Genomic DNA, 17970 nt, shown 5'->3' on the forward strand with positions numbered 1-17970 from the left:
ACTGACCGACCGACCGACCAACCGACCGACCCATCGAGCAACCAACCAATCAAGGAAATGACCAACCAACCAAGCAATTGAGCAGTCAATCAGCTGACCTAAGCGACTGACCTAAGCGACTGACCAAGGGACCGAGCGACTGACCTGCCAACCAGGCAACCAACCAACAAACCAACCAACCAATTGATGGAGCGACCGACCGACTGACCGACAAATGACCAACCGACCAACCAGTTGAGGAACCAACTAACCAAACAACCAATCAATCAACCAACTAACGGATCAACTGACCAATCAACTGACTGACCAGTCAGAAAACCAACCAGTCAAGCAACCAAGCAACCAATCAACGAAGCAACCAACCAATCAGTTGAACAAGCCCTTGAACAACCAGTTGAATAATCAACCAGCTAATCAAATACAGTGGACTAACCCATCAACCTGCCGCGTTATACTCTAGTTTTTGAGTGGCTTTCAACAGGTGTAATACTATTCTGTGAAGGTAAATGACAATAATGTCAGACTGGTTATGAATGTAGTTTTCAACATGTTTTCATTGGTTTCTTCTCCACATTAGTTCCATCGTGGTTTGAAATGTGTTTAGCTCTTCAGAGTTTTGAGTCTGATCTGTGTTTGTGAGAAAGACTTTGTCGGGAACATGACGGCGCCTCCAGGCTCCCTGCTCTCTGACTGCTGTTCTTTTTGTGCGTCTCCTCTGACATGACGCTCTAAAGACAGAGATTAGATCAGACCTTCAGGGGTTTTCAGAGAATAGATGAGCCAAGTTAGAGCGAGTCCAGACGAGACGGGGCAGCAGGTGCTGTCTTCATCTGAAAAATGGCTCGTCGCACCCCGTGAAAGATATCCTGGAGCAGGTGTGAAATTAAATTATGACTCTTTTGGTTTGTAATACAGGCATGGGCCTGTCCCCCTGTCTGAGGGAGGCCTGTGAAACCACAGCCGAATGCTGCTACCACACATCACCTTATCAACGGACGTCAGTCAATGGGAGGAAGACGCTTCATCGTCTGGATGTTCACCAGTTACATCAGCCACTGGGAAGAAGATGCTCTATAGTCTGCATTCTGGATTAGGTAATGAAGCTCCTCCAATAAACAGGAGTTTAGTCTAATTACATATAAGCCAACAGTTTTGGAAAACAGGAACCTTTGTGTGTAGGACGGAGTGAGACAGCTGCTCTGCATCACTTCAGTATGACTTGATTTTATACTGGGACGACCAGTTGAACATTGGTCGGTGGAGCAAGACTTTGATAAAACTGTGGAAATAACTTCAGAACCTCAAAGTGTAAAACAGCCTTGTTACCCTGAGCCACACGGTCTGTAGTCACTCAGGTTTTAAAGGTTCTGTAGGAACTTCAGGGATCAGTCAGTCAGTGAATAGTTTTAGATGATTTTTGAAGTTTTGGAGTCATTTTTTAGAAACGGTGACGCTGCTGCAGACGGACTGGCTTCAGATTAGGACAGAGGTTCAGCTGAGGGAAGAACGAGCTGCAGGTCAGCCCCGTACCGGAGGGAAATCAGAGAAAAGGAGGGATGAGCTGACAAACACACACACACACACACACACACACACACACACACACACACACACACACACACACACAGAGCCAGTCAGACAGATGGATTCATGCATTCAGCTCCTCTGCAGCTTAAAGGAGTCTGTGGCAGGTCATTGGGAGGATTTACCACAACCTTTACAACCTTAAAGCTGCACGTGACCAACCCCCATCCCCACCCTGACCACCAGGGGGCAGAAGAAGAAGAGCCCAACTGTCTGCAGCACAACAGTAACTCAAAGGGCTTGGCGCAATGTAAAAGCCTCAAATAAAGATGTTCTCTAGCAGAAATCCCCAACCTGGTTATAAATTTAGATTTGACACCAAAAAATAAACCAGGAACAAACTTATGTGACTTCAGCTCATGTCCAGGTTATAGAGCATCTTCCTCCTCTGACATCCACATGATAGAGCATCTTCCTCCCACTAACATCCATCTCCTGCGAAGTGTGAAGAAACATGCTTGTTTCCTTTTTCACCTCAGGTTACCCTGATGAGTTGTGGAGAGTCATGTTTCCATGACAACTGAGGTCTGAGACATCGGTGGCATGAGGACATGGGACGTCTGGTGTTCATGTGGCTCTGGCCGGTGTTGCTTCAAGTACTCTCCTGTTTGATTGGGTGTGGCTTCTATGTTCTGCAGCAGATTTCTGTTTTATGTGACTGAATGTCCGTTCTTTGGGGTTTTTACAGTCCTGGTGTTGCTGTGATTGCCTGGAGTTATACGAGACAATGACTCTGATTTGGTTCCAATTTTCAGTTGCTAAATGTGAGCATAGAACTTCCCACGATGCATTGCTCATGTGTGAGGCAGCAGTGTCGCCCCCTGGTGTTTGGCTTGTTCGCTACTCCTGATCACGTTCTCGGCTTTCTGCTGAACTCTTGGCTCTAAATCTCTGCTGGTTCCTCCTGAAAATGTTCCATTTCAGCAGATTGAGCGACGTCGACCGAGTCCGTCTGCTTTTCTGCTACTGCGACTGTGTCCGGCGTCGGTGATCCACCACAGAGAATTAACATAAATGTCATTTACTGACCCAAATAAAGCCCCCACCCCCGTCCTGCAGACTCATAACGAAACCAGGAGCAGGTGAATTCTGCCGAGCGTGGAATTGATTCAGGAGTTATTTTCCCTGCGCACTGATGTTTTTCCTCCGCGTTGTTTCGGCACACGGTGGCAGACCGAATGAAGTCCAGGTGTGAGTCTGCAGCAGGTGACGCCTTCCACCGGCTTATTATCTCGCTCTGTGTCCTCGTGATTCAGCAGGACTCACTAAAACTCCATCACTCTCACCTCATGTCTCCAAAGCCTGAGCACAGGGAAATATCCTGATATGATGGGTTTAAAAAACTCACAGATCTAGTTGAAAGTTTTAGGTGTTTTTTGTGTGTTTCGAGACTGTAGCCGAACTTCCTTCATGTCTGTTTATGGTTGCGTTGTGCCTTTGCAGTTTGCTTTGTGTCTTCCTGCAGTTATTTTCCGAGTTCAGCTGTTCGCCGTTCGAATGGGAATAAATTTAACAGCAGTATCACACATTCATCAGGGCGCCGCTTTCTGCCGCTTTCATTGACTCTGCTGAGCTGCTCTGTCACTTTGAATCACACCGGAGTGTCCATACATCTCACACACACACACACACACACACACACACACACACAGCAGGCAGTGTATCGATTCTGAGGCGGGGGCTGTAAAGTGAGTGCTGATGGATGAGTGTGTGTGTGTGTGTGTGTGTGTGTCACAGCTGATTTTCATGCCTGCACATGTGAGCTCTTGGCTGCAGATCGATACCGAGGGTCGGTCACTTCCTTCATGCTCATGCAGCGGATTCTTCTTCTTCTTCTTCTTCTTCTTCTGTGAATAAAAGCGAATGTCGTGACCCCGAACTCGCCTCGTCTCAGGGTTCAGGCTACATGGTCACATGCAGGAACCTCCAGACTGCTTCAGAAGTGGACTTCAGATCTTTACACTAGCTGGTTTCATGATTTTGACAATTTGTTTTTCATTACCTTTGGGTTTAAATTTAGACTTTGGCCTGTTTTGGACTTGTTTCACACACATTAGAACAAATATGCAGAGACAGACACACACACACACACACACACACACACACACACACACACACACACACACACACACACACACACACACACACACACACACACACACACACACACACACACACACACACACACTTCAAGGAAACTTCATGCAGTAAGGCCGGACTGGGATTTGAACCCATGACCTTCTCACTGCCTGATTTCTCGTTCTGGATTCATTCTGAAGTGGTTCAGATTCACTTTGGACTCATTTCAGGTCACGTGTTTAATATTTACTCTAATTACAAACTTTTCTCATGGTTTTTGTGAACTTGATAGATGATAATTGAGGGAAGAACTTAGATATATTTTTTTCGTTTATTTCTTGAACTGATCATTTCATCAAAATGTTTCTGTAAAACACTTTTGTTCGACTTGCAAATGATGATTTTGCACAAAGATCTGTCGATCGCGCTGCGCATTTTACCAATAAAAACTAGCATTCAATGATCACAATCGATCAATGTTGCGCAATTGTATTAAATCTAGACGGAACTTCCCCTCAGCCAAGTCAGCGTCTTTAATTTTATCTAAGCGGCGGACGTTTCTAATTCCTGCAGCGAAATGATGATAACAGAGCTGAAAACACTTGAAGGAGTCGCTTCCTTATTTCCAGCTGCTGTGAGCGGTTTTATTTCTAAGAAGTGTCCGACTGACGCACAGAGAGAGAGAGAGAGAGAGAGAGAGAGAGAGAGAGAGAGAGAGAGAGAGAGAGAGAGAGAGAGAGAGAGAGAGAGAGAGAGAGAGAGAGAGAGAGGGATGGGGAGAGAGAGAGAGACTCCCTCCCTCCTCCTCCTCCTGCTCTCTCTCTCTCGGAGGAGCAGCTCAGTCTCGCGCTGCCGGAGCGTCTGGATGGACTCACATGGTCCGGACGCCTCGCGGCTCTCTGTCGAACCGGAACCGGACTTCACCTCGGAGCTGCGCGGGGACGAACCGGAGAGAAGAGGCGCGTAATTCCTCCGTGCGCGCCCGGAGCCCCATGCCTCCTCTTCTCCTCCTCCTTCATCTCTGACCACCTGCTCCTCCTCCTCCTCCTCCTCCTCCTCCTCCTCCTCCTCCTCTGGCCATCACCTCTTCTTTTCCCTCACTTTTTCCCTCTACCTCTCCTCTTCCTCCTCCACCCTCCTCATCATCTTCACCTGTATCTGTCCTCCTTTTTTCCTCTCCTCCTTCACTCCTCCAGCAGCTCCTCATCTCCACCGCTTTCCCCCTTTCCTCTTCTATAACTTCACTTCTCCTCCTTCTCTCATTGTCGTCCTTCCTCCTCTTCCCTTTCTCTCCTCCTTTTCTTGTCCTTCACTCCCCTTCCTCTCCTCTTCCTCTCCTCCTCCTTCACTCCTCTTCCTCCTCCTCCTCCTCCTCCACTCCCCCTCCTCTTCCTCTGCTCCTGGATGAACTTCCTCTGGAATGATGAAGACTACGAGGAAGTGCCGTGCGCTGCTGTCGGTGGCCCTGAACCTGGTGGCGCTCTTCTTCTCCACCACGGCCTTCATCACCACGTACTGGTGCGAGGGGACGCAGCGCGTTCCAAAGCCCACCTGCAGCAAGCAGCGCTCGCACAACTGCATCGACTACGGCGTGAACGAGACGGACCAGAGCAAGGTGCACTACAGCTGGGAGACCGGCGACGACCGCTTCCTCTTCCGCCGCTTCCACACCGGCATCTGGTACTCCTGTGAGGAGAACATCCACGAGGCAGGTGGGCTCGCCAGACCACCAGACCCCCACAGCTCACACCTGACACACACCGGTGATACACCTGACACACCTGATACCTGGCGAACCTCACACACCTGACACACCTGACACACCTGATACCAGGTAAACCTCACACACCTGACACACCTGATACCTGGCGAACCTCACACACCTGACACACCTGACACACCTGATACACCTGCTATCTGACACACCTGATACCAGGTAAACCTCACACACCTGACACACCTGATACCTGGCGAACCTCACACACCTGACACACCTGACACACCTGATACACCTGCTATCTGACACACCTGATACCAGGTAAACCTCACACACCTGACACACCTGATACCTGGCGAACCTCACACAGCTGACACACCTGATATCTGGCATACCTGAAACAGCTGATACACCTGATACCTGACACACCTGATACCTGGCAAACCTCACATACCTGACACACCTGAAACACCTGATACCTGGCAAACCTCACACACCTGACACACCTGATATCTGGCAAACCTCACATACCTGACACACCTGATACCTGACACACCAAACACCTGACAAACCTGGAAAACCTGGCACACCTGATACACGATACACCTGGAAAACCTGATTCCTGATACACCTAATACTGCACTTGATACACCTGACACACCTGATACATCTGACGAACTAACGCACCTCATCCACCTGACACACCTGATGCACCTGATACACCTGCCAACTAACACACCTGACACACCTGATATCTGACATACCTGAAACAGCTGATACACCTGATACCTGACACACCTGATACCTGGCAAACCTCACATACCTGACACACCTGACACACCTGAAACACCTGATACACCTGATACCTGACACACCAAACACCTGACAAACCTGGAAAACCTGGCACACCTGACACACGATACACCTGGAAAACCTGACTCCTGATACACCTGATACTGCACTTGATACACCTGATACATTTGACGAACTAACACACCTCATCCACCTGATGCACCTGATACACCTGACACACCTGGCAAACCTGATATCTGACTGGTAAATCCAGATCTTGGAGTTGATTCAGGCAGATTTAGGCCTGATGTTACACTTTTGGACCATATTTAGACATAAACCGAGACTGTTAGTATGTTTGACCAGCATCAGCCTGAATTTAGTTATTTTAAACTATTTTCAGTTTGGATGATAGAGCTGTTCCTCAGTCAGGAAGATCATGGTGCTGCATTTCTCCGTTTGGAAGAGAAGTTTTGAAAGTGTGGATCATCTTTCTGTTGCTGTTCATGTGATGAGAATTCCATTCAGATGAGTCGATCATTTTACTCTGTTTTCCCTGAAGTCTCTCAGCTTACCACTACTCTGCAGACTGTGAGTTTTCAGCATCTTATCATTTAAACGTGAGACTTTTTTGAAACGAAAGCCAGAAAAAAACGTCTCAGTTCAAAACCGGCGTAAACACCGACTCAGCACTGTCTAAAACTGGGATAGAGTCACGAATGATCAGTTCTAAAAGTCGTCTGCATTAATATAAATACTGTACTAATGCAAAAAAGTCTGGAGTTACAAAAAAGAGCTCAGACATGGTTAAAAACACTCATAAAGCATCCCAAAAGTGTTCTAAAATCTAAAATGAGCCTGAAACCTCTCTAGAAATAGCGGAAAAACTAATTGAAAAGCTGCATGGAATTTGTCTGTAATTAGTTAGAAAGTTCTGTAAATATGCTTTAGGCTATTTTACGTATGAATATTACTGTCAAACAATATTTACGGTAAAAGTAACTTTCTGTGTCAACGTTCAAGCGCAGTTCTTAATAATATTAAGATTAAACTGCTTTAATCTGCTAAACTGCTTCAGCTCTAAATAGGAAATGCACTTTGGTTATGTGACGATAGAAATGTGACATGTGAATGAACAGCACTAATATTTCTTCCTCAATTCCTTCATTTCCTTAATTTCAAGAGGAAAACCTAAAAAAGAGTCTGCGTTGACAGAAAGTGTCGAGTCGCCGGATAAAGAGTTAAATCTCCACTGCCTCATAAAGTTAATGAAATCTAATAAAATGAGAGAAAAGCCTGGCGCCGGCCGTTTTATTGTCCGTCATTAGTTTGAGGAGGAACGACGCAGCTTGGGGACGTGGAGACGGATGCAGATCCAGCAGACGACACGTGTCTCTGCGGAGGAAAACGCCGCCGGAGGGAAGGTTTGACTAAAACAGCGCCGTCACGAGAGGCCGGCCCGGGAGGCTTACCGTCCTGCCGCCGTTACATCACGACGAGCTGGCAGCGAGGCGGCTAAGGAGCTCAGCCGGATGAGAACCACTGTAACATCCTCACAGCCCACCCTGCTTCAGTTTACTAGTTTAGTTTCTGAGTTTGAGGCCAGTTGTGGCCTGTTTCAGGATTTCTTTGTCTTGGTTCTGGGCTGGTTTCTTCGCATGTGGAAAGTGTCACTCGCGGTCCAACATGCTAATCGTTTGTCAGCATTTCTTCTGTTTCTGTGTCAACTGACATCGTTTTCAAATGTGAAACTGCAGAATCTGATGGGTTTTCGCTTGACGTTTTGTGGCGTAAACGAGGCCTCAGACAGAGAGGAGCGCTAACGCTAAGCTAGCTGCTGTTTCACACGACCATTCTCTCCGATTCCAGCTGTAATTAACCCCCGAACAGCAGCGAGCGCTGATTAAACCGGCGGCACAGCTTCAGGGGGCCGAGTGACGGAGAGCAGGACGGGAAAAGTTGGAAATGTGACCTAAAAATAGAGGAAAAGGCTTTTCAAGCCACCTGAAGCATCTCTTCAGTGAATCATTTTATTAGCAGCTGACACACCGGGAACCGGGAACTGGGATTGTTTTTCCTTTTTTTTGTAATCTTGGAGGCGTGTAATAGATATCTGGTGGTGTGTGTGTGTGTGTGTGTGTGTGTGTGTGTGTGTGTGTGTGTGTGTGTGTGTGTTGTCAGGTCACAGATGAGCTGGTTCGCTCTTTAATTACATTTTGGATTCATGTGGTAATCAGCCGCCGCTCACAGTCAGGAAACGTTTTCTCACTTTCCAACCTCGGAAACAACAAATTACCTGTGAAGTCGCTCAGCCTCCTCCACCTGCAGGTCTCTCCACTTTTCGGTAAATGTCTGGGTGGCTGTCCAGATGAAGGCCAAACCAAATGCTCTAAAAATCTGGAATAATGTTCCTAAATGATCCTGACAAAGACATGTCTGCATGAGGAAACACCAGAGTCTCCGTTTAGCTGATCCTCTGCTGAGAGAGTTTGAAGACTTTCCACCTCAGAGGGACGCAGACGGGGAAAAGACCCTACAGGCGTCACGGCTGTTCTACAGATATGAACAGCTGTAATGTCTTTTGACTTTATTGCTGTCTTTTTTGTTTGTTTGTTTGTTTTATTAAGATCCCCATTAGCTGCTGTTAAAACAGTTGCTTTTCTTTCTGAGGTCTAAACTCCATCAAAAATATTTCTGCACCAACACTTAGCATCACGTCAACAACAGGATGTACAGGCAACGTTCATACTGACGATACAATAACACGACCTTCAACAAAGACGACATTAACAAAAACAAAAAATAACAAAAACAATATCAAAAACAGACGAAATAGCTCAACCAGTTACAACCAGCTATAACCAGTTCCATATGTTATTCTCGAGTGAATAAAAATAGTCTCATTTGTTTACAAAAATGAGTTGTGTGCATCTGTGAAACAAAAAACTGCGGCAGACGGTTCCAGGCCGCCATCGCTCTGTGGTTCACCGATCTCTGAATGTGACTGGATCGACAGACAGGGAACAGAAAACGTCCCTCAACTGTTTGACGGGTAGAATGCTGATGCACATCAATGAAAAAGGTCAGCTTATTATACAGTATTTCTGGTGTTCTTGTAATTATAATATTTCTAATAAATTTTGTGCAAGAATAATTTATTCTACTTTTCACTCTCAGCCCCGCCAGCTGGTCATACATGTCTTCAATGCTTGTCCTGAAAGAACAGTTCAGGACAAGCCGAGCTGCTTTATTTTGTGCAACTTGAAGTTTATTCATATTAGTTTCTGTAGTGGCTGACCAAATAATAGAGCAATAATCTAAATGACACAAAACTATTGATTCAACCAAAATCTTCCTTATTTGGTGTGGTACACATTTTCTACAATTTCGAACTGCTGCCATACTTCTGCCCATTTTATTTAATATCTGTTTTATTTGCTGGTTCCAGGTCAGCAGGCTGTCCACAGCCACACCAGCAGCTTGGCCTCAGTGACTTGTTCAATGATTGTGCATCCTACAGACAAACGCCAAACAGGAGAGTCTTTTAAACAATATGACGAGCCTGTGACCGTGCATTTAGATTTCTCAGCATCAATTACCAACTTATTTTCATTGATCCAATATTCTACTAATTTTAATTCATTATTCAGTCGTGTATTCAACTCTACATTATTGTCACCAGACACATAAATAGTTGAATCATCTGCATATAGAACAAGAGCGGCATGCTCCAAAATAAAAGGCAAATCATTTGTTAAAATGGAAAATAACAATGGTCCTAGACAACTCCCTTGTGGCACTCCACATGAGAGAGGCCTTGTCTCAGAATAACTACCATTAAACAATACGGTATAATCTCTATGAATAAGGTAACTTTTAATCCATAGAATTGCAGAGTTTTTAAAACCATAACAACTTAGCTTTGCCAACATTAAACCATGATCAAGTAAGTCAAACGCTGCACTCAGATCAGGCAATACGTACAGTCCCAATTAATTTCCCTTTATCAATATCATTCGTCCAATCATCAGTCCTCTGAGCTAAGGCAGTCATTGTGGCGTGCCCTATGTTGATGCGGTGAATTCAAACCATTTTTACAAAAATATCGAGTGATTTGATCAGAAACTATCTTCTCCATAATTTTACTCAAAATGGGCAAAATACTAACAGGCCTACTGTTTTTCCCAGAAAAGGGTTCTTTAGTGTTTTTCGGAATAGGTGACGGTGTGATGGAGATGTTATTGGTGGTGCAGTCAGGGTGGGTGTCGTGTTGGCGTGGTGATGGTGTAGTGACAGTATAGTGATGGTGTCATGTTGGTGTGGTGATGGTGTAGTGTCGGTGTAGTGACAGTATAGTGATGGTGTCGTGTTGGCGTGGTGATGGTGTAGTGACAGTATAGTGATGGTGTAGTGATGGTATAGTGATGGTGTCGTGTTGCCGTGGTGCTGTTGCGGTGTCTGCATGCTTTAACGGTGATGAAGTAGCAGTGTAGTGATTGCAGAGCCTCATCTGTTGAATTGAAAGAATAAATGAATTAAATATTTATGTGTATCCTGTGGCCTGATCTTAAACTACATTGATTTTGTTTTTCATTAAAATTTGCTAAATTTGCAGATTTGCTGTTGAACCTCTGGTCTCTCTCTGCTGTGTTGAGACACACACCGACTGAGCTTCGCTCTGATTGGACAATTTTCCACAAACCTGCCGGCAGGCCGTCAAATGAGAGCGAGCTACGAACTCTGTCTTTAATTAATGAAATGTTCCCAGAAATGTAACGTCTTCCTCCTGACTTTCCAGAGCTCAGCTGATGTGTGTGATGTGTCTATTGAGGCTGGAGGTGAGGCGGGCGGTTCTTCTCTCTCTTGGTAGGGGGCGCTCCAGAGCCTAGAGACTCTGCTGCAGCTGGAAGGAGGAAATTCTAACCTCCACTTTTCACATAATGAAGGATTATTAAACCAGGATCAAACTAGTTTCTAAACCGGACTTTCTCTTGAAGCAGGAGGCAAAAATTCAAGTGATTTTTTTTTCTCCAGAAGCATCTGGATATGAATTCTATGCACCCTCACCTCACAACAAGAAGGTCATGGGTTCAAATACTGGAGTTTGCATGTTCTCCCTGTATGAGCGTTTCCTTCCAGAGACAATAAACGTGTGTGTGAGGTTAATTCTATATATTACTCCTGGGTATGAATGTGAGCGTGTGATCATCTGTCTCTGCGATGGACTGCAGACCTGTCCAGGACGGATTCTGTCCTCTCCCGTATTGAGCCGGGATCGGCTCCAGCTCGCCCTGCACAGGATCAGTTGTTATAGACGATGGATGGATTGATAAAGTGTTTCCTCTCTATTTGGAAATAACACTTCTCTGAGATCTGAAACATAAAGTAACCCTGCTGTCAGTCAAACGGCGAATCGTTTTCTCTGCTGGAGGAAATGTTTGTTTAATTCTGATGGAATCAGATAAAAGCCCGTAGTTCACCTGGTGGGAACCTGACTGCAGGTGGAGTGACGGTGCAGTGGAGGTGTAGTAGAGTTGTAGATCTGGTTTAATGGAGGTGTGTAGTGGTGAAGTGGAGGGTGGTGCTCGGTGACAGGGCGGCGCTGCCTGCGACGCTGCGCTTCCTGACTTATTGCCGCTGCTGATCTGTGAGCTGCTGAGCTCCGAGGAATGTCTGAAAGAGAAATCACCCAAACAAAGTTCCCTCCATGAGTCCGCCGGCTGCACAGCAGCACAAACATCCAGCGCATCTGTATTCTGCAGGCGGGGCTGTGGATAAACTGTGATTAATGCAGGAAGTGAGCTCCATTATTGTGAATCATATAAATCATCTGTGTGTGTGTCCTCTGATAAATGAAGGTGAATATGAGCCCTCTGTGTTGAAGAACACATTTCTCCCCACTAATCTCCTGTTTTAATGTTACCAGGAGATAATAGCTGTTGGTTTCTTGAATTCTAACTCGATGCTTTCTCATCTGAAACCTGTTCAAACAGACTGGAACTAATCTGAAAGCATCTAAAGCAGAAACATCATCAGTTGAAAAGGTGTCTAAAACAAACCGTAGCTAGAGATTAAATACTCAAAAATAATTCAAAACTAGGGAGTCAAAACCCAGTACTCAGTGACCAGTCGAAAACCAGTTAAAACCAGTTTCCAACTAATCTTTCAAAGTTGTTTTGTCCAAAAATGGAATCTTTTTAAAAATAGTTTAAGAATGTTTCTGACCTCGAGTCAGTCCGTTCTTAAACTGAATCAAATCAGTGGAAAATTTTGGAATCACTTTGGAGTGGTGGTTACAAAAAAATCTGCTTAATGGTGTCAGGTTGATCCCGGACAATGTTTTTTTTTTTTTTTTTAACTGTTCAGAGACAATGGTTTCACATGTGTTAACAGGTGATTGTTGTTAGACGTGTTCTTATGTGAAGGCTTGAGGTGTGTTCACAGACGGAGGTTTCTGGTGTTTTCTCAGACGATGGTTTCAGAAGCGTTCAGACTGCGGTCACCACAGCTGTTGGTTAACGGTGCTTCCAGCTGAGTTCAATAAAGTCAGACTTCCCTGAGCCCGTGCGGTGGTTCAGTTACTGCATCAAAAGGTCAAATCACTCCGAGGCTCTAATGACCCTTTTATTCTTTTTGTCTCCACCCTCTGAATTCATTTTCACCTCCCTCCTGATAACACCCCCCCCCCCCCCCCCCCCCCCCCCCCCCCCCCCCCCCCCCCCCCCCCTCTCAGGTGAGAAGTGCCGGAGCTTCATTGATCTGGCCCCGGCCTCGGAGAGAGGTGAGTAATGACGGTCATTAGACGCTCCCCGCCGCTCTCCACCTGTTCGCTGGGTGGAGGGAGAACTGAGGAGAAAATAAGAAATCATAGAGAGGGAGGCGTCTCGCTCTCTGCTCGCTTCCCGTCTTTGACCTCAGATAAAGAAGTAATGGGATTACTTTTGATTCCGGCTGTGGAAAAGCTGAGGTTGAAAATGAAACTCTCCTGCTAAAAACACTGTTAAGAAAACATGTTGAAGTCACTGTAATCACACTACTGGGTCACAGACGATACACTGACGTGTTCGCAGACGGTGGTTTTCTGAAGTGTCACTGAATTTCTGCCACATTTTCCCTTGAGTGTCTGGAACAGATTTTCAGATTTATCTTTTCTGTGAAAATATTCTCAGAGTTGTGTATTGGAGATGATGAAATCCACAAGTTGTCCACAGTTTGACGGGGGGAACGCTGGTCCTGGGTTGTCCAGTCGTGACGGAGCAGCGGTCTCCGGCGCTCTTATCATACTCAGTCATCTGTTGTTTCACCAGCTGGTTCTTCCTCAGTTCAATCCGTCTTTTTTCTATCCTCTCGCCACAGAGCGGACGCAGCGGCTCGCCGGCCGGCAGTGCGTTGAAACTGGTTTGTAGTAAGAATGAGAAGTTTGGCGTCCAGGCAGAAAGAGACAGAAAGAGACGCAGGAACTTTCCAATCATCTTTACTGAATGAACACTCGTATCGTGACGTAGTATCAGCTGATCCTCGTACTGGTCCTTTAGAAAGTGGTGTTGCTGTGTCCCTGCTTTACACCACAGATGGCCTTTGAGGCGGATCCACATCCTGGTCCTGGAGCTCCTCCCTGATCCTCCCGCCGCCGTTAAATTGATCGAAGAGGCAGCAAAGTTAAAGCGACGGCTCCTAATTGATTTGAAAGCAGCTCAGTCTTTTCCTGCGAGTTGTCACTTTTGATTGATGGAAGTTATCGGCGCCGAACAGAGATCAGCAGCTCGCCGCGTGCTCACATCCTCATTTACAGCCCAGGTCCAGCAAATTTTACAAGACTGTCACAAGTTCCTACAGATCCATCAAACCTACAGTGACCAGCTCCTTCTCAGGCTTCTAGTCCCTGAAGGAATTAGTTATCTGGTAGAATCACTCTTGTGTAATTTTTCATCTTTTAGTGGAAGGAAGATGCTCTATAATCTGGATGTTAAATGAGGAAGATGCTGTAATCTGGATGATGGAGGGAGGACTATGCGTTGTGATAAGGCTCTATAGTTGCTCTTCAGATTAAAGTGGCGTCTCAGCTCCTGATGAGAAACAGCTGCAGGTTGTTCCAGGCTGACGCTTCCTCTGTTTATAAAGTCTCTGCTGATAACGATCTAACTTTAGACACGCTCTGTGTTTTTTCAGCAGTAATCTGCAATTAACGGAATAAGAGTGTCCAAAACAAAGGGGACATGTGGGACTGAGAGGGCGTGGCCAGTCTCTCACGGCGGGCAGGAGGCTCACGGTGACGGTTTCATCTGTTCACGCCATCTGGAAGCAGAGCGCCGACCTTGCTCCTCTCACAAGGATACGAAATGTTAATCTGCCTCCTCGGGTCCCTCAGACATTCGCGGTGGTTTTATGGCGCACAGCTGCTCCTCCGTCACCTCCACGACTCCACGTGTCCAAACGTCCACGTGTCCACGTCTCCACGTCTCCACGCCGACGGGAGGGAGAACCAGCAGAACACACCGTCGCACAGCTTCTCCACCAAGATTCAAATAGGAATTCTTTCACTGTTAACTTGTAATGTTTAAATTAGCTGTTCACTGAGGTTTAATGTGAAGTAAATCAAAGGTTCGGACCAACGGTGCAACAAAACTCTGAATATCTGAATGGAGATTACAACGTCCGTAATCTGGGATTCTGAGCTAATCTAGAACTACTGGCCCAAACTGTCCTGCACAAGTACCTCACAACGCTGCTTACTAATGTGTGTGTGTGTGTGTGTGTGTGTGTGTGTGTGTGTGTGTGTGTGTGTGTGTGTGTGTGTGTGTGTGTGTGTGTGTGTGTGTGTGTGTGTGTGTGTGTGTGTGTGTGTGTGTGTGTGTGTGTGTGTGTGTGTGTGTGTGTGTGCAGGCGTGCTGTGGCTGTCGGTGGTCTCCGAGGTGCTCTACATCCTGCTGCTGGTGGTGGGATTCAGCCTCATGTGTCTGGAGCTTTTTCACTCCAGCAACGTCATCGACGGACTCAAACTCAACGCCTTCGCCGCCGTCTTCACCGTGCTCTCCGGTGAGAACCCGGTCGGCCTCAGGCCCGCTTCGGGCTTAAGGTGGTCCTGGAATGTTTCCAGACTGGTTTAGAACCTTCACTAAGCAAGTGGCCGGTTTGACTTCAGGCTCTGTTGCAGCTTTGGGATAATTTCTTTCCCGTTTTGATTGGTTTTGTGCTCTGACTGTATTGAGGCAAGTTTCTTGTCAGCTTTTTATTAATTATCGGCTAGTTTTTTTTGAGTATTTCAGGATAGCTTTGGACTGGCTTAAGGATACTTCTTGAGTCAACCAAAGAATAGTTTTCAACTCATCTTAAACATACGAGATTGAGCTTGGTTTTTGGTTTTCTTTGGATTTTTTGACTTGATCGGTTTCAGTGAACCTTGATTTTGTTTTGTTGTCTTTGAGTTCTATTTAAAGAAGGTTTCAGGCAGGTTTAGATTCAGAGCAGTCTTCAAATGGTTCCAGACTTGTTTTAGACTGGTTTCAGTTTCAGGTTAGAAGTGTTCATTCTAGTTCTGGATGGTTCGAGCTTCGTTGAAGACCAGTTTCGCTGCAGTACTGAAAGCACAATGATATCAATCAGCTGCTTAGTGTACGATGGAGTCACACGGATTTGTTTTTGTCGGTTTTACAACATTACAAGAGAGATTTCAGACTTGGAAGGAGCTGAGGGGAGCCTGGCGCGGATTTGCGAGGTGGTTCAGAGTCAGAGGTGATCCCCTGGAAGCTTTGGCTGAGTTTCTGCCAGCGACTTTTCTCCCAACTCATCTTAAACCTCTTACACAAGAAGCTGAATCTGCTGCTCTGCACGCTGCCTGTCTGCTCCTCAGCTCCCTACGTCCTTCCAGTTTCCTTCTCATTTCTTTCCAGTTTCCTCCCCGTTTTCTCCCTGTTTCCTCATTTCCTTCCTGTTTCCTCCTCATTTCCTCCTTATTCCCTCTGTATTTCCCTCTTGTTTCCTTCCTTTTTCCTCCTTGTTTCCTTCAAGTTTCCTCGTTATTCCCTCCCATTTCCTTCCCATTTGATCCTTGTTTCCTCCCTGTTTCCTCCTCATTTCCTTCCTTTTTCTTCATTGTTTCCTCCCTGTTTGCTACTCATTTCCTCCCTGTTTCCTCCTCGTTTCCTCCGTTTGCACCATATTTCCTCGTTTCCTTCCAGTTTCCTCAATTCCTTCCCACTTCCTTCCTGTTTCCTCCGCGTTCTTCCCTGTTTGCACCCTATTTCCTCCTTGTTTCCTCTCCATTTCCCACTTGTTTCCTTCCTGTTCCCTCCTTGTTGCATCACTGTCTTCATTTCCTCTGTTTCCTCCTTGTTTCCTCCTAGTTCCTTCCCCATATCCTTCCTGTTTCCCACTCATTTCCCCTTCGTTTGAGCTGTTTTGGGAAAACTTTGTTGCCTTTCTGGTTTGATTACACACAGTTTCCTGTTAATGCAGCAGGATTGTAATTTATGTCACAGGTGTTTCAACCTGAAGAGTGGAGCCCAATACAGGGACTATAATTAGAAACACACACACATACACACACTCTCACAGTGAGTGATTGCAGCCCAGCCTGTCACTGATGGAGCGTCATGAGATCAGTTGATTGTGCCTGATGACTAATTATGATAATTGGATGTGTAGTGATGGAGGGGTGATGAGGTGATTCTCTGTAAATGATCACATCTGATGATCTGCTGCTGATTTTCCCGAAGGTCAAAACAGTTGCTGGGACCATCTGTACGACGTGGAGACAAGACTGAGCGTAGCCTGCGAACCTCATTCACAACAGAGCATCTTCAACTTAATCATGTACAGTCATGATAATGATAAACATCTCTCAGTATCATGGCGCGCGCGCGCGCGTGTGTGTGTGTGTGTGTGTGTGTGTGTGTGTGTGTGTGTGTGTGTGTGTGTGTGTGTGTGTGTGTGTGTGTGTGTGTGTGTGTGTGTCGCAGGTCTTCTGGGTATGGTGGCCCACATGATGTACACTCAGGTCTTCCAGATCACCGTCAGTCTGGGACCTGAGGACTGGAGGCCTCACAGCTGGGACTACGGCTGGTCCTTCTGGTCAGTTCACCACACACACCGGATCTCCCACAACATTCATGACTTCATCTCATGACCGCATGAAACTGAGCCTTGATCGTGTCTTTTGCATCAAACACATCTCAAATGGTTTGTTCTCCTCTTCATACCTGGAGAACATCGGTGTAACTGTAGCCAGATGAAGTTAAACAGGAATGTTTGCTGTGAACTTTGTGACCGTGTGTGTCTGTGTGTGTGTGGTCAGCATGGCGTGGGGCTCCTTCACCTGCTGCATGGCCGCCTCCGTCACCACCCTCAACTCCTACACCAAGACGGTGATCGAGTTCAGGCACAAGCGGAAGCTGTTCGAGCAGGGCCTCCGCGAGGAGCACAGCTACCTGGACCAGGAGGCCTTCCACTACTTCAGGGACCGCTCGCTGCAGTCCATCTCCAGCACCGTGGAGGTCTACCCCGGCCACAGCGGGGCCAGAGCCGGCCTCGTGGTGGGAGGGCCCGGCCCCGGCCCTGGTCCGGGACCTGGACCCGGACCCGGATCTGGACCTGGACCGGGTCTGGGTCGCGGGCAGATGCGAGGTTCGTCGGCCTCCATCCACCTGGGAGAGACCACGGACTCTCTGGGCGAGGAGCAGTGCTGAGTCTTCAGAGGGTCTGGATGGAGGCGTGGCCTCACTGGGTCTGGACCCCCACTGGGTTTCCTACAAAAGCACAGCGGCCCACACCGAGTCTGAAGGCCGGACTCACCAGACGGA

General features: G+C 46.7%; 1 protein-coding gene across 1 annotated transcript; it reads left to right on the forward strand.

Annotated features, from left to right (window-relative positions):
- The first annotated feature begins 5022 nt into the window (after positions 1-5022).
- gsg1l (gsg1-like) lies at positions 5023-17878 on the forward strand. The gene is made up of 5 exons (XM_030089605.1): positions 5023-5375; positions 12906-12953; positions 15056-15208; positions 17131-17242; positions 17466-17878. Exons 1-5 carry the CDS (start codon positions 5084-5086, stop codon positions 17854-17856), a joined length of 996 nt encoding a protein of 331 aa, XP_029945465.1. The 5' UTR covers positions 5023-5083; the 3' UTR covers positions 17857-17878.
- Positions 17879-17970: the final 92 nt, after the last annotated feature.

Source organism: Salarias fasciatus, chromosome 4 (genome assembly GCF_902148845.1).
Source record: "Salarias fasciatus chromosome 4, fSalaFa1.1, whole genome shotgun sequence".
Classification (NCBI taxonomy): domain Eukaryota; kingdom Metazoa; phylum Chordata; class Actinopteri; order Blenniiformes; family Blenniidae; genus Salarias; species Salarias fasciatus.